General features: G+C 43.4%; 2 protein-coding genes across 2 annotated transcripts; both read right to left on the bottom strand.

The window, feature by feature from the left end:
• Positions 1-3,453: 3,453 nt before the first annotated feature.
• On the bottom strand, positions 3,454-10,293 carry otpa (orthopedia homeobox a). The gene is made up of 3 exons (XM_028418153.1): positions 9,277-10,293; positions 6,137-6,561; positions 3,454-4,505 (listed from the first exon to the last, which is right to left on the bottom strand). Exons 1-3 carry the CDS (start codon positions 9,317-9,319, stop codon positions 3,984-3,986), a joined length of 990 nt encoding a protein of 329 aa, XP_028273954.1. The 5' UTR covers positions 9,320-10,293; the 3' UTR covers positions 3,454-3,983.
• Positions 10,294-11,050: 757 nt separating this feature from the next.
• On the bottom strand, positions 11,051-21,889 carry tbca (tubulin cofactor a). The gene is made up of 4 exons (XM_028418047.1): positions 21,733-21,889; positions 15,157-15,262; positions 12,630-12,716; positions 11,051-11,629 (listed from the first exon to the last, which is right to left on the bottom strand). The coding sequence occupies exons 1-4, from the start codon at positions 21,783-21,785 to the stop codon at positions 11,549-11,551; spliced, it is 327 nt and encodes a 108-aa protein (XP_028273848.1). The 5' UTR covers positions 21,786-21,889; the 3' UTR covers positions 11,051-11,548.
• Positions 21,890-22,302: the final 413 nt, after the last annotated feature.

Raw genomic sequence — 22,302 nt, 5'->3', positions numbered from 1 at the left:
GAGGAGTGGCAGCTTCACACGGCCGCTGTGTGTGTGATGGAGTTTAGTGCGCTGTACAAACAATCCTTCATGTATATACACTGAATCAGTGTGTGTGCATGTAATACTGCAGGTCAAGCCTCATAATTAACCCATGATGACTGAAACACAGCGATTACAGTCATGCTCATGTGACAAATCAAAGTGACAGACGCGCGCTCCTCCTTCCTGGTCGGCCTGACGCCATCATCATGTGTATAAGCCAATCAAACGCACGTCCTGCTATTAATGAGGTCTCAGAGGGCAAAACATTTCAAAGAGCATCTACTTGGTTTACTTGGCTAGCGCCCTCTTGTGGTTGCGTCAATAAAGGCTTGTTGTTTTTGTTGTTGTTGTTGTTTGTACCAAAACAACACAGATGAGTACCAAATTTCAACTTTCACAAGGGGCAGAAACTTGAAACAAATGCAGACGTGTGAATGAATTGCAGTTCCTCTAACGGCCACTTGAGGGCTGAGTCCAAAAGTGAGTCGATCCCCTCAGACCTCCATCTTAACATGTCAACCTTCACAGCAGAAATAAACATGTTTACACGTCTACGTTTCCACCGTGACAGTAAATTTGGCACTTTATGGACACAGCCACAGGAGGGCGCCAGACCGACAGACTCCCAAAGAGTTCAATCCATTTATCAATACTGATGCAGACGCTGGTAACTGATCCAGAATCCATCAAACTCATCATTGATGTATCTGACAATTCAGACTGAAGTAAAGTACAATAATAACCATATAATCTGGACAAAGGAAGTTAGCTTAGCTTAGCCTTTGAAACATGCTAAGCTACGCTAACTTCTTGGCATGCTGAGCTGATGTATTGTGTCTATTGTATCTAGCTTTCGACAAATCTGCACATTTCCCAGAATGCCACAGTGCGATCGTTCATTTGTTCAGATAATTGTCAAAACGTGGACGTCTGCGTGTGATTGTTTTGATTTCTAACAGCAGCCTGATTCATATTCATAAAATAAAAATTCTGATAATTTCATCCTGACACACGAACACACACACACACAGAGGAAAATTAATGAGCTCTCATTCATAATCCCGGGCAGAGAGAGCCATATTCACCCTTCGATGGTTTATTGACTGATTTCATTTATTTGTGTGGAGTGAATCGGAGGTAAACATCGGCTCGCGCTCACACACACTCGCTGCACAGCATTCTGGGAGAAATGATCCCAGCAGCAGCGGGGTCACTGATTGGCTACCTCGTCAGCGTGTGACAAATTACCCAATGAGAAGCAGGTTACCCGTTTCCCCAAACTAATTAACCTGCGTGATGGTGAAACAAATTATTACATTTATGTAATATTATTTCACGTCTGTCGGCAGACTGCAACAATCTTTATCCCCGCGCTGCTCCACCCACTGAGGACTATTATTATTATTATTATTATTTGTGATTTTCAGACACCATGGATTCTATATGTGTCCATAACAAACAACAAATATAATATAAAAATAAATAATAATAATATAATACAATGATGTCACATATTATTGATTAATTTTTAAATTTTGATGAGGCTGTTTATCAACAAAATCCAACATTTACTTTAAACAAATGGTTAAAACAACGTTTTTTTCTTCCATGTGGATTAAACTGATTACTGACACTTTAGACTGAATCAAATGTTTTTTAAAAAATAGAATAAAATATCATAAACAGGCCCAGAAAGTCTTAAAGGAGTAGAATGTGGTTAAATTAAACGACTTCCTGTTCAAAGTCCTTTCAAAATAATACATTTAGAGCACAGTGGGTGAAGTCAGTGGAGGAATGAATGAGTTTCTGTTGTTATGAAATAAAAATAAATATTTGATATATTATTTTATAATATATCAAATAAGTAATAGCCCATCAGATAACACTGTGCCGCATTCAGGTGTCAGCTGATAACTAAGAAGACAAGAAGGACAACATGAGGCGTTTTCTCTGGGTTATAAGGTGACTTCATGTGCAGTGATTCATCAATACTTAACAACGATAATCTGATCTCTCTGAGTCACCTGAAGAAATGGTTAAAAACCCAAACAGCTTCACCTCCACACACCGCTCAGTGCTTCACAGCAGGACGACATTTTTTAATCAGCCCCTCTCATTTGGAATTAAACACAGGAAATGGACGCATCACCCGGAAATAATGACATTTTTTAACCCTTTCTGCTGATTCACCAGCTTCACCTGTCATGAGATCTCACACTGCAGCCAGAAAACGTACTACTCTGGAATTTTAGAGCAAAACAAATGTGTATTTATTTTCAGAGCTTTCTCTGTGCGGCCATGTTTGTGGTTATTAAAACAATGAGAGGAAGCAGAGAAGCACTCAAACATGATGAAAACAGATGAACACTTACAGCCTCTGAGTGTCCACACACACCTGGAGCAGCTTCCTTCTGCATCCACCCTGGAAAACAGAGCCGAGCAGAGACGGTGATAAACTCTAATAAAACATGTAAACAGCTGTTAAAATTAACACTTTAAACATTAAAAGCATCATGTCACCCAGTCCTCACAGCTGCTGACTTCTGTTGTGGTTTTTAATAATAAGGTCATTATTTCATATTTCCCCCTAAAAAAATGATAAAATGAAGCAGCACACCTTTAGCCTCTGCTAATTTGTCAGCCTGGTCCTGGCTGAGATTGAGTTTGACACCTCTGATCTCACCTAAATTGCTCATTTGGATCTGAGCGGTTAGTGGAGGAGCTCCTGAAGGACTCAGGGTACACTGGAGCTTTTTTTATTGTATATATGGCTGCTCCAGCTGATGGAGGAGCAGAGCTTCATCCACCTAACAAAAAAGAAATGTGTTTTAATTCCTGCACAGAAGCAGCAGAATAACATGCAGATGTTTCTGTGTTTGAACAGAAATAATCCATGATAATCCATGATAATCCATCCGTTTCTGGCATTGCAATTAATTTTATGTAATAGATGTGAATTATATTGAATTATTGGCACATAAACATCATTTTTGGACTTTATTTGTGCACATTCTTGTGTGCTTTTTATCATATTTACACATGTAAACTTGTTCGATACAGTGTCGCTGTAATATTTCCCCTCTGAGGTGAACACGCTTGTTCTGCAGAATATCTGCTGCTGACGCTCTGATGCTCTGACCCGAGGTGAAAAGCATGTCAGGCTGAAGAAAGGAGGGTTGATTCATGATGTGTCGTAATTGAAAATGATTTTTATTTGATCATTTACATTGAATTGTTATATAAACATGTCCATGAAACCAAATGGTTAAAACATTTAGGAAAGTCATATTTGATCATCAGCACAGAAACATAAGAAGTTATCACAAACTGATGGGAACAAGAAGAGTGCTTCCTACACAAAACATCCTATAGAACAGATTATAGTTTAGTCACTTCCATGTCTTCATGTCATGGTGCCCCCTTCCCCCTTCTTCTTCTTCTTCTTCTTCTTTTTTTGTTGCTTTGGACAGCACATGCAGTCTCATGTCCTTCCTTCCTTCTCTTAAACCTCCAGGAGTCTTGTTTCTGCACGTCCACACTGTGCATCCCTTTGGCCCTTTTGGAGTTGCATGCTGTGCAGTGCAGCAGGGTGGTGGTGGTGGTGGTGGTGGTGGAGGAGGAGGAGGAGGAGGAGGTGGGGAGTGTTTCAAAGTATCCACAGAATTTGTCTTCAAAAACCGTCAGTCACCAAGCAAATGTCACTGAAAGCCAGAGGCGAGGCCGCATGTGCCAAAGAAATACTTAAATAAATAAATACTCAACCAACCAATAAATAGACAAATAAATAGTCGACAGAGGCAACATGCGAAATCATAAAGTCATAGCGTAAAACGGAGGCAGCCCTACAGGCCCGCAGGCCGGATGGATCACCTCACTAGTCCCTCTGGGAGAGCATCCTGGTTGTATGTTTCCCGGCCGCCGTGCGGATGGACCAGAACTAAAAGAAAGGCTCTTCGTCACTAAGTGAAACTCATGGATACTGTGTGCTCCAGCGCTTTGCGGCGCAGCGACGCGATGCTTGTCCCTCTCCAGACGTCACTGTCCGGGGAGCTACACAGCTGAGGCGAGCCCGTCACGTTGGTCGGCCCGGACAGGGACGCGGGTACCATTCCGGGGAAAGTGGGCTGGTAGAGGTGCGACTGTAGCCCGGAGCCGTTCGACGACATGTTGGATAGACCCATGGAGTTGGGCGGCGGCCCGGCGCCGAGGCTGCACTGAGACAGGGACTGCGCCATGCCCGGCTGGCGTCCCAGAGCCGGCGGTAGCTGCAGCTGGGACACGCCGGGCATCCCTGCCGTGGCCCAGCGGGTGTCGTTGGCGTGGAAGGAGCAAAGGCTGTCCCCCATGGCCGCCGCTGCTGCCGCGGCGGACGGGAACTGAGGCAGGCCGTGGTGCGTCGGCAGGAGAGTCCCCGGAGCCCGGAAGACGTTGGTGGTCTTCTTGCGCTTCTTCCATTTGGCGCGTCGGTTCTGGAACCAGACCTGCAGGGAGAGGGAGAGGTGAGGACTCAGGAGGAGCTGATGAGCACATAAAAACGGGGCCAGAGATCAGAGCTCATAAACACAACAATAAATCAGCTGCAGGCAAAAAAACAACAAACAAACAAACGGATTTTTGGAGCTTCCTGTTTTAATTTCAACATAAAACACTTTTTACAAAAATTATATTCATGCGTAAAATGTTTTTTTCCTCCTACAAAGTTAAGCTTTATTTTTTATTTTAATTTGAATCAGATCAATTCAGAATCATTATTCTAATATTAAATGATAATTTGGACACTTTTAAATTATCTCTGTATTTTCGTGCGTAATTTTTCGACTTTTATTTTTGCGCAAACTTGAACTCCAGCTCTTTTCTCCGCTTTGTAGCGCGCTGCTATAATAAAGATAATGTTATTGCAGAGATCAATAGTTGTGTCTCTCTCTCTCTCTCTTTATTCCCGCAGACCTTGAGCTTCCTGTACGCTGATGATTAATGTGAAGATTTGGCTGAGAAAGCGGTGGCGCGGTAATAAGGACGGGACCATCTGAGGCTGTCCGTCCTCTGCGCCGTGAAGCCAGCCGTGAAATCCGGCCTGAAATGCATTAACTTCCAAAGATTCCTCACCGGCTTTAAGGGGAGCAGAGAGAGGCGTGAGGAGGAGAGGAGAGTCCTGCTGTCAGCCTCCGCCATCACAGCAGATCAGCTTCATTTCACTAATTCTCCTTTTATGTAAATGCTGAAGCTGAATGGAGCTCCGCAATAATAATAATAATAATAATGATTATTATTTCACATGCGAGTGAGCCGGCTCTTATTTCCAATCAGGCGCCGCAGTCCCAGTAATGTGGCGGATGTTTTATAAAGCAGAGATGCAGAAATAAGAATAAGAATAATAATAAACACCCTGATTGATGTTTCTCAGAGCAGATTAAAGAGGGGAATAAAGCTGTTATCAGCACTTAAGTCATTTTAGATGAATTACAGGAATGAACACAAAATTAAGAGACTTTAAAAATAAATCAGGAACCCAGAGTGTGCTGAAATAAAACGAATTAAACTGGAAAGATCAGATTTTTAAATTAAATAAATCTATTTTCTTCATGTTGTTTAAAGTCTAGGGGATGATATTCAGTGTTTACACACACAGACACACAGCGCGTAATAATATAACAATAAAGAGATTAGAAAATATCAGAATAAAATTACTTCTTGTGGAAAAAAATATTTCAAACAAGAATAAAACTTCAAAGAATTATTTTAGTGTAAATTAATTCTGATTAACTGTGTTCATCTCAGACATGTTTGTCTGGTTTAAAAAATATTCTATGATTTTATGATTTTAACAGTAACGGGTTAATTTATATTTACAGTGATTTTTGGAGCGTTTATAATAAATTTCCAGGCTCCTAATTTTCTTTTATTTCCTTTTTTCTGCAGTAAATAATCAGATAAATCAGATAAAAAGTGGAGGTGGAATAAAAATGTATTCATTATTATTCTTTTAATATTTCTGCAGTTTGGGCCTGTTTGGGTTTTTGTTGTATCTTTGGACTCTGCTGTTAATAAGGATCTTTCTCGTGTGACCCGGCTCCTCGGCTTCCTCCTCTGCAGATGGACTCAGCCGCCTCACCTGCACTCTGGACTCCGTCAGGCCGATCCTCAGCGCCAGCTCCTCCCGCATGAAGATGTCCGGGTAGTGCGTTTTGGCGAAGCTCCGCTCCAGCTCGTTGAGCTGCGCCGGGGTGAAGCGGGTCCGGTGCCGCTTCTGTTTCTGGGACTGCTGTGCTCCGGACTGGTTGGGGTTGCTGCCGTTGTTCTGCTGCTGCTGCTGCTTCTCCTGCTCTTTGCTGTTCACCTGCACCGAGTTGGAGCCTCCGCCGCCGCCGCCGCCGCCGCCGCTGCTGATGTCGTCGCCGGGGAGCATGGTGGCCCCTTCCACGCCGTCCGGGCCCGGGCCGAGCTCCCCGGAGTGTCCCGGGTCAGGTCCTCCGCCGCCGAGCCTGCACTTCAAAGCCTCCCTGTGGCCCAGGAGCTCCGCCGCGGCATCCTTCATCCCTGCACAGACAACCACAGCAGGTGAGATTTGAACAGCAAACATTGGCGCTACAGGAGGAAAATGGAAGAGGGTTAGAACAAGCAGTGATGTTTACAGGCGCGTTATGGAGAGCTGAGACAGCATCCCGCGGCAGGAGAGCGCGGGGAGACGAACAGCAGCTTGATGAGGCATGCATTAAAGCACAGGACATTCAAACTGCAGCATGCACGTTACAATCTGCTCCTTAAATCCTCTTCATTCACTTCCATCACACTGATATCTTAGAGAAATGGTTCAATCAAATTACGCAGTAATATAATAATAATAATTACTTTTCCAATGAATTAAGCCAGTTTAGTTCACTTCAGTCACATTAAGATGATCTAAGAAGCAAATTGACAATTTTCTGAGCGTGAATTAAGATTAGAAGTTCCTCCAGCTTACAGTAGAGTTGAAGACCGGAGTTTGGTGATGTTAACTCACCGAGGCGAGCATCCAGGAGGTCGGCATGAGATAGCATTGCGCACCGCTCCAGGGCGAAATGCTATTCCAAAAAAAATCTCTATGACTTTAACCTATTTAAGAAATATATATGGCCTAAATGAAAGCAAATTCGGTTTGTGGTTAAAAGGGAGGTTCGTTGCATTATAATGTAGTTTAGAGAAATGGGGAGGCGCTTAACAGCGGAATGAACCCATGAGCTTCTCCAAACGAGGACCAATCAGAGCTGAAGCCTGAGGTATGTCAGCTTTAGCCCCCCCAGCACCCCACCTTCCTCCTCCTCCTCCTCCTCCTCCATCCTCTCACATCCACAAGTTCATTCCTCCTCATTCCTGTAATTGGCTTTGATTTCTCCTCCAAATTACATCCAATAAAATAACCTGATTTAATATCTGAGCGAAGCTTCGACCCGTTCAACAAATGTTGGATCACCACAATATTTGTTTAATTGCGCGTGATGTTCTGCGCTTGTTTTGATATGGACGAGAACGGGAGTTATTCACATGAAGAAGAACATGAGCGCGCGCATCCTTTGATTATTATTTTCCTTTCTCATAATGACATTCTCGACCTTTTTTGAACGCCTCGTGTGAAACTCCTCTAATGTTCCTGATTTCCACTCCACAGGCAAACAACAAAACTTTATATAATTCCAGCCAGGCTAATTCTCATCGCCATTTATGTAATTAGTGTGCAATCTATACACGCTTTTATTACAAATACGAGAGTAAAAGCGGCAGAAATTAGTGGTAATTTACTACTATTTAGTTCCAACTGTCAGGAAGGGGAGGAGGGACTTCAATCATGTGCGAGCAAATTAGTCCAGCAAAGACTGAACTGTGGCTGCTCGCCTTTGATAAAAGGGACAGACTGTGAATAAACTGACACCTGGTAGTCTCACAAACCCTGTTTGGAGGGGGACACTTTCTTTTCTGCGTTAAAATATTAATAAATCCTTAAAAACAAAAAATAAGCTCAACACACACACAGCATAAAACTCAGACATGCTCCAGACAGATGTCGGGACGCTGTTCTTCTTCCTCCAGAGAGCAGGTTTATTTATTATGTTCTGAAAAACATGGCACAAAGGAGGCGTCCGAGCGTGAAGCCCGGGGCTGGTTTGGGTTCTTTTCTTCTCGCCTCTGCTCATCTTTTATTTGTCTGCAATCTGGTGGTGGCACCGCCGACAGATTGAGGAGGGACGGACGGACGGAGAGACGGGTGGAGAGAGGACCCGGAGTCTGGATGTGGAGGAGACGCGTCTTTTACGCAAGGAGCAGGAAAAAAGCGGAGAGAAGATGCGCACTTGGAGATATTTGGCGTCCTCTTTGCTTTAGAAGGCGGATTGGAGGGACCGGAACCATCGTTCGTTTTTCTATGTGTATTTATTTTTTTACTGACTTTATTATTCTGTATAAATTCTTCTGGCTCTTTTTCCTCAGTGTGTTTTATAGAACTTTTTTTTCCTGGCGCGCCTGCGCGGCTGTGAGGATAATTTAAAATCATCACATTGAGGGATGATGGATCGCGCGCCTCGTTTTACGACTTTTCAATAGCTCCACGCTTTAATAGCTGCACAAACACGAGTGAATGACTCCTCTCGTTGCAGCAGGTCATATTTAACCCAAACAGCAGAGAGGACATCATGAGGTGTCACGAAGGATGAGATATCTGTGCCCAAGACGAATAAAAATAAAAATCTAATAAATGTTTTTTTTTCCACAATTTATTGAAGATTAAATTAGATTTTTTAAAAATGTTTAAAATTAGATTAACATAAATGTTTATTTACTTAGACACAACGCAATTAAACTATTATTATTATAATAATTATTATTATTAATAATGATTATTATTATTATTAATAATAATAATTATTATTATTAATTATTATTATTATTATAAATATTATATATAAATGTCTGTAGTTTTTTGTGCATTTATAATTTGATTGGTTTAATTTTAAAGCTTTTTTAACCCACTTCATTGTGTCAGTAAATGTAGTGTGTGTGTGTGTGTGTGTACAGAAACATGCTCACATCAATCTTTCCCACTACATAAATAAATAAAAAAATAGACAAACAAATCCGCCCCCCCCCCCTCTCCTGCAAGTTAATGCGGTGCATCTGGGTGGAAAGTTGACGGTTTCACGCGTGGTGGAGATGAGGAGTGACTTTTAATAATAAAAACCAGTTAACACATGAAGAGAAAAGTGCAGCCGTGTAGTTCTGTACCTGAGGTCCATGCGTGATGGCTTTGATGCTGATGGACGCACATTCAGGCGGGGCTTGAACCCGTGACCTCCTGGTTTACAGAGCAGATTCTCCAAACCCGCGCAGGTGACTTTTTTTCTTTCCTCCCCTCTCGCTCCGTTTCTCTCTGGTCCGCCGTTGCAGCCTGTATTCACTCAATTAGAGATTTCTGAGGAGAAAAACAATCGATCTTCCATCTGCACGAACTCCCAGTTTAACAAATGAGATTCTTGTTTCATGCAGCCGATTTGGTGACAGTCTGGGGGATTAGGAGTAATACGTTATACTGTGGTGAGGAGGAGAGGAGCAGCTGCCGCTGATGCTGCTTGCGCAGCGGTCTGCGCAAAACCAGCGGCAAAAAAAAACAAAAGTTTGACGCGGACAAACTTCAAAAGCAGAAAATTGGACTGTAACCCCCTCAGCTAATATCAGCTGGAATTAAATCTATCAACGAGTGGAACACGTTTGAATAAATCCTCAGACTACATGTAACAACAATCCAGTCCTGCTGTTAAATGTTAACGCATGTAAGAAGCATTTTAGTGCTGGAGCAGGGCGGTTAAAGCGCATTTTACGCAGTCTTTACGCACGTGAAAACAACATGATCCATTCAGAGTTATTAGTGAAATGTACTATATCCATATGAAACAATAAGGAGCCACTAAAAATATTTAATTTCTGTGTTAAGTTACTTGGATGAAATGCGTATTTGTGCCATTTATCTGATTGGAAACGGTCGGCGATGCTGCTCTGTGGACATTTCGTTCATTTAAGGCTAATTTGTGACTCATCATGAGAAATTACATACAGCGTACAAAGAGCCTCAAGCTTTAAGTAGCATGACGCGCAGTATTTTGGGCATTTTCTTCTATTAAATGTTATTAAATTTGACAAAAATATTTAAATTACAAAAAAAATCCTTTAAAGATAAACTTACATAATTTGCGCATCCAGCAGGTGGGCACAGACTTCTGTGCGTCTTTCCACATTTTTACGCACGGCTGTGGAGCGCGTTCACTGTGTGTTGCTGCGGTTCTGTCCACGGTTACAGGACTCCGAGCACGTCTCATGCAGCCACACGTGCGTGTTCAAAGCTCACGCCAGCAGCCTGCAACCGGGTCCTCTGGTCACATCAGCCCAGGTGTAGCGCCCCGCCGGCGCATCTCATGCCTCAATTAAGCGCCGCTGCCCTCTGTACGGACTCTATTAGGCCGTGATTTATCCGAAAGAAATATAATTATACCTCCAAATAAAATAATCAGCATTGAAGAGCGATTTCCTTAACGAGACGGAGCGGGGTAGATGTCACGGAGTAGCAGCGCCTCATTAGGGCGGTAATGAGACTTTGGGGTGATCCCGATAATTATCGAAATCTGTAAAATAAGGATCAAGTCAAATGTAACCTTAATTTGTCTGCCAATTGAGTTCATTTATTAGTATGACTATTTAGGAAGGACTCTCTCAGCCTTAATGTGAGGTGTCGTTATTTTAGTTTGGATAATCGTTAGACAGGCCTGCTTTGTCATTCATGGCCATAACCAACATTTGTCATTTGACTGACAGGAAGGAGCTCTTGTCTTTATTGTAGGTATCAAGACACGATCCATTTTCCACCGCTGTTAACAGGAACACCGGCAGGTGAATACACCGTGCAATTAAATCCATCAGTCAGGGCGGAAATGATTCATTGATCAGTCAACCAGGAGGAAAAAAAATCATGTTTTAAGGCAAATTTCAGGTGGAAAATGTCAAATTATTTAAGAATACCTTTTTTTTTATTAGTCCTACACAATGGGGAAATTGCATTTTACACTATAAATGGTCATATGTGGGAGAGGGAATGTTTTTGGTGTTGATGCTTTTTTCTGGTTTAACCTTAAAGCCAAATGAGATCCACAACATCAGACAAAAAAAGGACCAAATTAACCAGAGCGCAGTGTTTCTACTTCATTCAAATTTATGGTCAGTAGTGCAGAAAACACTCATTTAGTTTGAAGTGTTAATACAACAAATAAAAAAAACTCCTGCGTTGTAATAAAAATCAGTGATTTTATCTGACTTATGTGGTTTTAAGACACAGGAGGAGCACGTGTGGTGGCATGTTACCAGTAAACAGCAAGAAATAATAACATCTAGAGCCGAGGCTTTGAATGGATTCAGTTTGCCTCCTCTGCTTCCAAACAAGGCCTCTGAGGAAAGGAATGGACATTTAAGCAGGTGAAGTCTCACAGTGAGGACAGAAACACAGGAGAAATCATCCTTCAAGCTTCACTGAGTCCAACATGTTCCTAGCCTCTTTGTACTCCTCTGATTCTGCCAATTCCTCTTCTGTTTCCTGAAGAGACACAAACACACACACATTTAGAGCGCGTTTGTTTTAATGCCATAAACTCAAAACGAGGAATTACACTAACTTTGCTGTGACACGTCACTAAATTTAGCCGCGCCGAGTCGGCCTGAGTGACTGTACGCTGTCCTTTAACCAAGTGTGTGTGAGTTCCTGTGGTGGTCACTGCAGTGACAGCGCCGCTAATGAGCTGTGATGAGCGTGTGCATATGCGCATGTCTGTCTAAAGGGGGCCGAGAGAAGAGAAGGAGGCTGAGTTATAGGGAAGAGGACAGAGTGTCACTTCTTCCAGGTCCGCTCCGTCCGCCTCGCCATCAGCTGCCCGGCTGCTGCTCTGCATTAATTGAGACGACCCTGCGACATGCATGCTTATGTTTGCTTCTCACCATATCAGCCTCAGTCCTGGAGGGTTTGGCACGCTCCATGTTTGTATAGATGAACTCGAAGACACCCAAAGGGGGCAACGTGTTTATTTCTGCTGTAAAGTTGGTCTGAGGGGTTCACTTGTCTTTAGAGCCAACTTCAAGTGGCCACTAAAGGAATTGCAGTTTTTAGCACATAGCATATTGACCTATTTGTTGTTGAAGGCTGCAGCTACATATTTGAGTCTCATGTATGACAGCTTTTAATTTAATGAGCAGCTGTAGGTTCATTAAAGGGGCAGGACTCATCTCGAAAGTTCACAATATTCACTGTCCTACTTAAAAGCTTAATAAAATAGCATTTGTTTTGCAGGAAAAATTACAATTTTGATCTGCTGATGGTCACAGAATTAAAGCTAGAGCACCATCATCATCATCCTGCAGATGAGACGAGTGTGTGAACCACAGGAAGACGAGCGCTGACACAATGATAAGATATCGCTGCAATGTTTTGTCAGAATTTGCCTATTTACACAAAAATACTTGATCGTGTGTTTGATCCGTTAACATCAATGGGTCGATATCTTTGTGAGCACACTGTGGTGAGATGGAGCGGTGATACTCACCAATAACTGCAGCAGGTCGGCGTGTGCTATGGCCAGCCGGCGGTGACAGTCTGGGATCATCATTCTGGACTCCTGCAACACCTCCATCTGAAAACCACACAGAGACCACGTCAGAGGCGGCGCCATCTTTAATCAGCAGGTAACCTCAGTCTGGTTCCGGTTCACCATGTTTCATTCACCAAAAATCAACAAAAACATGAAGTCAAATAGACGCAGGCAGATTTTATTCAGTGGCTCTCTACACGCAGGGCGTCGCACTCTCACTCTGCTGTGGGGAACATCTCCCAACAAGGCGGCAGTATGAAAAATGTTATTGAGTTATTGATCGGGTCGGGAGCTGGGCAGCAGGGGACCGCTTCTATCTTGGCTGCACACCTGGATGGATGAAGAAACCCTGAGCCGAGGGCGCTGTGATCAGGCGTAAAGAAGTATTACTACGCCTGTAGTGAAAGTGTGTTACAGCCCGGGGAACTTTCACAGCCACGGCTAATGTGGAATTCCCCCAGCTGGCACCCTAAAGAGCAGAGAAGAGCTGGCTAACGCTGTCAGACACACTCACTCATGACAGATGCTTCCTCACCTGGCCCTGTGTCGAGCTGCACACACACGTGTATATTACACAGCAGCACGCGCTAACAGTAAGCCTGCCTGCCTGACTGTGTACGAGTTCATCCGAGTGTCTCGCTGACACACTGAGAGAAGACCAGTCACGTTGGCTGCCATCTCGATGTGACAAGGAAAGTCAGGGTGCCCTCCCGGTGCAGTGGAATGATCCCATCAGCACGGGATAAAGATGACACTTACAGCGTATTGATTCCGTTAAAATAAAAACCTCTAATCCATCCTGCCTCAGACCTCTCATCTCCAACCATAATCCATCTGGCCTCCCAATCTACCCATTTAACACCAGCCGAGCCCGCTGCTCAGCCCGAGCCCGCCGCTCCATGAATGAACAAACAAAACAAGACGCACACAGAATGTGAAATGTCAGCAGTAAGCAAAAGTCAGACGTGGTGCCTGAAACAAGTCCAAATTAACTGTTGGCCAGTCCTCATGCGGCACAGGCTAACATACTGGGTCAGTGTACGTTAGACACGACAATCTGTAAAAACCCACAACATTAAACATAACATGTATCATGACGTGCGTTTTATCACCAGATTCTTAACAAATAAAGCAATAAAATAACCCATAAATCACATTAAACATTAAATTAACAGCAAATACAAAAAGCTTTGCCACGATGTCACAGGACCACAACAACATCCTCGTTAAAATGGCTGCATCATCATCTGTCCACACCTCGCTGCAGTTCCTCAAATGGCCACTTGAGGGGTAAATATGGGGTACATTTTTACGCTAATAAATTATACGGAGGCCTAAAGTTATGCATAATTGCTGCTGACGGTGACAAATTACAAGCTAATTTCAGCTACATCCCATATTTGCAGCCTCCGCACTGAGCTTCAAAACTGCTTCTCAGAAAACTTGACGAGGACTAGGTTTATTTACCCAACGCTGTTTACAGCATTCAGGTCAGTTTTAACACTTTTCATGCCACTTTCATACATGTGGTGGGAAATTTAAAGGGTTCCCACTCAGCTGAGTCTGAGTCAGTCTCTCTTTATTGACATATCTGATGCCCAACTCATGTAAATACTGTAATACACCGACGTGTCCATTCTACAGCAAGCTGCTAGCTAATACTCAATAGGGCTGCAACGCCTAGTCGACTAATAGTCGATAGCAGAATTTGTCGACTACTAAGTTAGTTGTCGACGGATTTTGCCATCGACTATTAGTCGACGTGATGTGTATGCAGGTGAAACACATTTGCAGTGGGGAATGATTCTCTGGCTCATGGCGTAGCGGGATGGTTGGCACTTTGGGTGCAAGAGGTTTGAAACCAGGATGGGCCGACTGTTCGGCGCGGAGGAACTTTTTTTTTTCCTTAAAATAAAAAACTTTATACATTGAAGCGGCAGCACGGAGGCTTTTAGTCAACTAGTCATTAAGGTAGCGACTATGACAATGACTAGTCGACTATTGAAATAGTCTTTAGTTGCAGCCCTAACACTCAATAAACAACATGCAGAACGTCAGCTTTTAAATCTGTTAGATTAAACCACATCCAGGCTGGAGTATAAAATGAAAGTCACCATATGATGAGGGGACGCAGACACAGTGAGAATGGAGAGCAGGACATGGGCCAGTGATCTGTTAGGGACACTAAATTACCAGCATGTGTCAGTAATTATCAAACTCCTATAAAGTAACATGATATAATTACATCTGCATCAAGCACATTACAAAATCACTAATGATTCTCCTCTCAAAACCTAATTCTTCATTATCACTGTGGACTGACCTCATTACATGAACGAGGGCCAACTCAAATCATCCAGATACCATCTCACTGCCTGGCTGTGGCAGAGCCTCCATCACCCACTGAACAACAACAGGTGGTGGAGAGTACAAAGGAATTTCAATTAAGAAACTGGTGTAAAGCATTTAAAGAGTTCAATACCTGCTTCTTGATGAGATATTCATCTGCCGCCTCCGCCTTCAGACGCTCAATCTTCTCCTCCAGCTGCTTCGCTTCGGTTATGTATGCTTTCTCCTCTTTGGCCAGCCTGCAGAGAAACAAGAAGGCGACACGGCGGCGTTCCATCAGACATGAAGGCACAGCATCACACACACGCACATCATATGAGCTGAAGCATGAGAGAGGCTGGCTGTGGTGGTCACTGTCGTACAGACAGGGCCCCATCTATCCTCATCCTGTCCTCTGACTGACGAGGACGCAGTGAGATCATCTCCCACAGGATGGAAAAGATACACAACTCAATAACAACCACCACACACATCACTCCTCCGTCCTCACCGCTGAGAGGTGCAGATCAGGCGACCTGCACGAAAGACATTTCATTTCTGGGGCAAATGACAGCAACCAGACAACACACTGTGGTCAGCCGTCACACCAGGTGGGGATGTCTTGGACATTTAGCAGCTGCCAAATTTCTGTAGGGGTTACAAAGGCCCTGTTCACACTGGAGAAAGACAATCCAGCTGGAGTAGGATTGAATCCAGATAGCCTTTAAGCTGGATACGTTCAGACCTATTTTCAAACCTGGCTATCACACATGAGTGTCCGCGCTCAATCCGGCGTGTTTGTTGTCCTCCAAACCACTAGGTGGCGCCTCGTAATATACAGAGTCCGTTCAGGCCACAGTAGGACCGCGTGTGTGCATGCGTTTTTTGTTTTCCCCCAGTGTCGCTCGTTCTTTTGTTTTTTTCGGATTAAAAAGCAGTTTATTTCTTTGTAGCCCTGTGGAAAATAAACTCGGGGCAAAGCTGTCGTAGTTCGACGGTTGTTTACATACGGCTTTTGTACGCGACCCGGACACTGTCCCCGTGAACCGGAAGTATCACGTAACTAGCAGGGTTCGCTAGCTGCATTTGCGTTCAGATCTAAACCAGATGTGAGCCAAGCCGTCTAGATCCACCTCCGAGATGTGGATTGAAATCAATCTGGATATATCCAGATAATGCCTGACTCCCACTCTAGCTGGATTGATTTCCCCAGTGTGAACGGGGTCAAAGAGACGAGCGGCCAGAAGAATCCTCATGAAGCCTCTAGCTCTCCGTCCAAAAAAAACAAACAAAAAAACTTGAGGCTTCATGTGCACACACACCCCCCTGCTGGTCAAAACCTTTGTCAATTTAACTATTCATGATAGCCTCTTGCAGCAGAGTCAGCATGGGAATAATCACTGCCAGGAATAGAAAAAAACACCCTAATCTGATTTTATCTAACTTTGCAGGGATCCAGACATCATCGGTGACATCACTTCCCCCTGACCAAGCACGCCAAGATACACGCTTCATAAAACACTTCCTGAGTTTCTCTAATCTACACCCAATATTCTGTATTCTACTTTTTACATCTTTTGATTTTCATAGGGTTAAATCACATCGAGTAAACGTGCCATACGTCTACATACGTTCCTTTCACCGGTTGCGTATCGTGCCTCCCGGCTCGCACCTCATCAACACGATTATCTGACTCCACCATCCTCCTTTATTGCCTCCAACACACACACAGCCACATGCTACCACTCCTTTTTAGAGATTAATTGATCATCAATTCAATCCCTAATTTGGACCAAGTCAGGTGTTAAATGGGCCTCTTTTCCTTGATTGTTAGTGAAAATGGGCTTGAGTACATTGATAAATTTTGATTATTTATCAATTACGGGCCAAATGGAACTAAATCTATTAAACAGATTCTGACCCTGATTGGCATAATGGAGTTTGAAAATATCGCTGCTGATAATGATTTCCAACTAATAGTCTTTTTCCGGCTGTGCTTGCTTGTTAGAATGACAACACAAATTTCATTTTTCATAAAATCAGCTGTGTGTGTGTGTGTAAGTGAGTAATCCTTCATTAGTCAGTCAAATTACTGGAGACCCTTCCCTCCCTTGTTTGCGCTGCTCCCTGCTTAGCCGAGGAAGCCGGCAGCACTCTGTCATATTTTACATCAATTACCACTCATTCTAATACAGTTCCATCAAGAAGCTTTTAAACAGGCGCCATATGCAATAGCAGCTCCTGTCCTCCGCTCTCAGGCTTGATGTAGAATGAGTGATGTCACCTGTTTAGAGTCAAAAGAAGGTGGCGAAGAGAGGAGAAAAGATGGAGGAAGGAGGGCTGGAGTCATTTGAATAAAACTGAAGGACAGTCTAATAACAAAACGTCCATTCCTCCCCTTCCCAGTCCTGATGTTAATTTCTTATTTCTCCCAGACTTGGAGCGCCGTGTGAATGAGGGGTGGGGTCGTGGCTGGTTTTAAATAGACCTGCCACCTCAGGCTTAATGGAAAAGGCAGCTCTCTGGAAAATAGAAAAAAAAAAGGAATTAGAGCCAGCCGACACACATTCAGCCGCCTGCTCTGGCACTGTATTTTTGAGCCTCGGTGTAGTCTGTGCTGGGACCGGAATGACAAAAGCAAATTACTGTTGTCATTTTATTAAGGGCATCCGCCTCGCTAGCGCAGGGAGGCACTGACTGGAATGTGCAAAAAAGCCACTGGAAATAGGCCCGGCTAAAAGAGCAGGCAGGTTTCCTCTAAACCCCAATATATGAAGAGGAGGAGGAGGGAGTGAGGAAGGTGAGAGGAGAGGAGGCAGACACGGGAGGGACGGGAAATTATGAAGAGAAGGAAAGCACTGACACTATGTGCATTTTAACTTAACAACCTGATTAAGGTTTAGATGTACGCAAAGACCTCACCTGGAGCAGGAAGGGTTACACCACTGTACAATTCTACTGTTCTGTCTTCTCCCAGTACTGACCACCACTCTGACATGATCCTCTGTGGGAACCCAGCCTCCATCATTACCACCTCAGGGAGCCTGTTAGTAATCTGACCCTCATCAAAACACAATCGATAGCACATTACACAAACGCCATTGACAGGAGGGAATTAGACGTCTACCTGATCGATGACAGCAGACCAGATACTACCACACCGCGCCCATTATCTCACAACACCTCATAACGTCTAATATTTTCTATTTCAGCATGCTAAATTAGGCCATCGTACACATTCAGCAGCAACCTGAGAGGAGCTTGAGTTCTGCCATGTATGATGAGGAAATTAAATGATACAGATGAGCAGAATTTACAGAGTTGGCTTTTTGATTTACTAAAAAAAACATTCATCAGTGGATCTGGAAAATATAAAAGGACCTTATGCTTCTACTCTTCTACCATTTCTGCAATAAATCATGTCTTTACAGTAATAAAAGTTGTCAGATTTTGTGGAAATGGTTTTAAAGAAGTGCCAATACAACCTTTACCAACCAGAGTTGGAACAGAATAAAAGGATTCTGATACAAATTTAAAGCTAGATGTGGCAAATAACCTAGATTATAATGTCACCTGGACGCCAAAACTATTAAATTCAAATGTTACACTCATTCGTCTTCAGTTCAAGACACTCACAAATTTCCCTTTATGCCAGCAAACCACAGAAACACCAGTCTAAATCCAAGAAATCATTCCTTTTGATGAAACGGCTAAAAAGTCAAGTTCAAAGGAAACACTGAGCAAAGTGCTCCTAAAGGACAAGAGTGAGTCTGAGAGCAGGAGCAGGCCATTTCAAACCTTAACATGCTTTTACTGCAAACTCCACACTCGCTGCCTTTTTACAGTAAACGCCTACATGTGTATGCTTTTACTGCTTTTACTGAGAGCCAGTCGTCTCAGAGTACCTGCACAACTCGAGTTATTTAAGGCCTAAATTAGGTTTGACTTTATATTGACACACAGTCCACCTTAATGTCTCTTGTCCCAAAACCTTCAGTAAAACATGATCAATTATTCGGTCCTAATGTTCTTTGACATATTCTATAAAAACAACTGCCTACTGTCAGTCAGCAGCTTATGTCTTCTACCGATTATTACAACAAAACAAGACAGTCAAACTGTAATATTTCAATAATCCTGCAATATCTGAAACTAAATAATGTAGAATTTTACTATAAATCTGGGTGCAGAACTACAAAATGTCTGATTTCTTAATGTTAAACTCCTTCAGTGAGAGCTGCCCACTTCAAGTGGGTGAAACAGAGATACATGACTGCACAGTCCATCTACAGAAGAGTACAGAAATGTAAATATACATAACAATCATACACATGTTGCTGACTGGCCAAACAAACCTGGGATTCTGGGATGCTACTTCTGACAAGCAGTCACGGTGCACGATGGAGACCTGCTTTTTGCTGAATCTTGATTTTAAAGATGTTGTTTCCTCACAACAATTAGTGCAAACTGGGAGGGAGAAGATTTTGCCAAATGAAGATTAAAAAAAAATTAAAGCTGCAAGCAGCATTGCGGGCCCTCGCGCACCTTGCGATCCGCAGGGTCATCGCAGTCTTCTCTCCTATGCTCTCGTCTCCTATACTGTCCTGTGCTATGCTCTCCTCGTCTCATTTCCACAGATATACAACAAACACATGTTTACAACCCAACTTTCCTGCTACCAGTAGGTGGCGCTATGACCGAATCATCCTATTAGCATATATATCTGTTCAGACCCGGGTCCATAGCAGTACTGTAAGATTTTGTCCACATTGCATAAAGTATATGGGTAGTACTGCATAAAACACAGCGAGTTCCTTTGTAATGGCGAATGGTCAACTTTGAGGCCACTCCCCCGCCACACGGTAATACTTTTGAAAGAGTGTTGGAATGCGTCTATTCCCTATGGTGTCCTGAGTGGACACAGTGAATTTCAGCTCAATTGCATGAAGTTTGTTATGCGTGAAAAGTTTTGAAGCAGGGTCACAAATAGGCAAAAAATGGCCACAAAAGTCAAAATGGCGGACTTCCTGTTGGGTTTGGAGGAGGGGTCCAAGAGACTTTTTTGTGCGTCTTGGGGTGATACACATGTGTGCCAATTTTCATGATCCTGTGTCAAACTGGCCAGCGGGGCTACGCGTTAGGGCAAAAAATACAGGGAGTTCATTTGTAATGGCGAATGGTCAACTTTGAGGCCACGCCCCCACCACACCTTCAGACTTTTGTAAGAGTTTTGGAATGCGTCTATTCCCTATGGTGTCCTGAGTGGACACAGTGATTTTCAGCTTGATTGGATGAAGTATGCGAGGCGTGAAAAGTTTTGTAGCAGGGTCACAAATCGCCAAAAATTAACAGAAATTTCAAAATGGCGGACTTCCTGTTGGGTTTGGAGGGGGGGTCCAAGAGACTTTTTTGTGCGTCTTGGGGTGATAAACATGTGTGCCAATTTGCGTGACCCTACTCAAAACAGGCCACAGGCGCAGGTAGAAAAACCTATGAAAACACAACATTTTGTGTAGCCAGTAGGTGGCGCTCTGTCAAAGCCTCAATATTGTTGTATAGATGTGTTTAGGGTCAGACTCTGATCATACATGTGACATTTCGTACAGATCGGACAGAAAACGAAGAAGTTATAGAGACTTTCTGTGTCCTCAGAAATGGTCAAACTTTGAGGCCACGCCCCGGCCACACCGTCAGACTTTTGTAAGAGTTTTGGAATGCGTCTATTCCCTATGGTGTCCTGAGTGGACACGGCGAATTTCAGCTCAATCCGTTGAAGTATGCGAGGCGTGAAAAGTTTGGCAGCAGGGTCACACCTCGCCAAAAATGGCCACAAACCTTCAAATGGCGGACTTCCTGTTGGGTTTGGAGGGGGGGTCCAAGAGACTTTTTTGTGCGTCTTGAGGTGATACATATGTGTGCCAATTTTCATAATCCTGTGTCAAACCGGCCAGAGGGGCTACGCGTTGGGGGCGCTATAGAGCCATTTTTATATGTGCATTTCAAAAGTCAGCAAATTTCAAAATTTTTCGGGCGAATGAATTTTTCTACCAAGTTTGGTGAGTTTTTGGGCATGTTAAGGCCCCCAAAAATGCGATCTTAGGGGGGGAAGGAAAAAAAATGAAAAATAATAATCCTAAGGGTTTCAATAGGGCTCTTGCACCATTCGGTGCTCGGGCCCTAAAAAACAATACTGCTAGACACGGCTGTGTTAAATACAGCAGAGCTAGCTGGCATTAGCCAGAATTAGCAGGGGGTCTCTGTGGCTATTTTGTGAAATTAAATATGGATTCCATTCAAACGTTTACGCACAGAGTGATGAGCAACTCATTTTAGTCGAATGTAGTATGTGTGAAAAGCAGCCAACACTACCAAAATGAAGCAAAGACAAGCTACTAAGCTAGCTAGCTGACGGATAGCATCCATCAATCAACCGATAATGACCCATTGCTAATATCACAGTGAGCTAACGCCACAAATGCAAAGAATCACCGTCAAACGGCAACGAAAAGCGGCTTGCTCCCTAACCATGGGCCACAGGCCGCGTTCCAGCACCAGAGTAGAGTTACAAGCAGTCATTCACTAGCGATTTGTTTTAGTGTCGAGTCCGCCTATGTGCACCGCTAAGCTAGCTAGCTAGCTAGTTATCTTGTTAGCACCATCCTAATAGCCGCTACTGCAAGTATAAACACAAAAACCAATATTTCAGTAGAAGCAGAACCGGTGTTTTTACCTCTTAACGATCCCGGTTTTAATCTTGATTTGCCGTATTCTTGGATCCGCCATGACTGTTGCAGATGTGTTTGTGAGTCCTCGCTAGCGGTCTGTCGCTGTAAGCTAAACGTGCTGCGTGTGCAGGTGGAAGTCAGGGATGACGAGCGGCTCGCAGATAAATCGATCTACTGAGTCGCTCGTTATCGAACGTTCTGGTCTAACTGACAGTTCCAGTCAGAAAAGCACAGCAGGGAGTGGATTTACCTGGTATTTAGGCTACCTTTAATTACATCTATCCTCAAATTACAAATATAATATTAAATATATAATACAATACAACCAACTTAGAGCTAGATTATTATTTTTATGTCGAGGCACAATGCTGTGGCCCTATGTGGTCCTGATCCTGCATGAACTTGTCTGAAAGCTCTGAACACTTGAGCAGCATGGTACACATTAGTGTCCACTTTTATATTATCTATGCTACATACTTCTATTAACTCTGTATTTATATACACACTCATGGACTGGAATGGTTGTTTGTCTCTGTGTTTAGAGTGCAGCCTTCTCCAGGATGAAGCAGTAAAAC

The sequence above is a fragment of the Parambassis ranga genome, chromosome 12 (assembly GCF_900634625.1).
Source record: "Parambassis ranga chromosome 12, fParRan2.1, whole genome shotgun sequence".
Taxonomy (NCBI): domain Eukaryota; kingdom Metazoa; phylum Chordata; class Actinopteri; family Ambassidae; genus Parambassis; species Parambassis ranga.
This window is presented reverse-complemented; position numbering and strand designations above follow the sequence as displayed.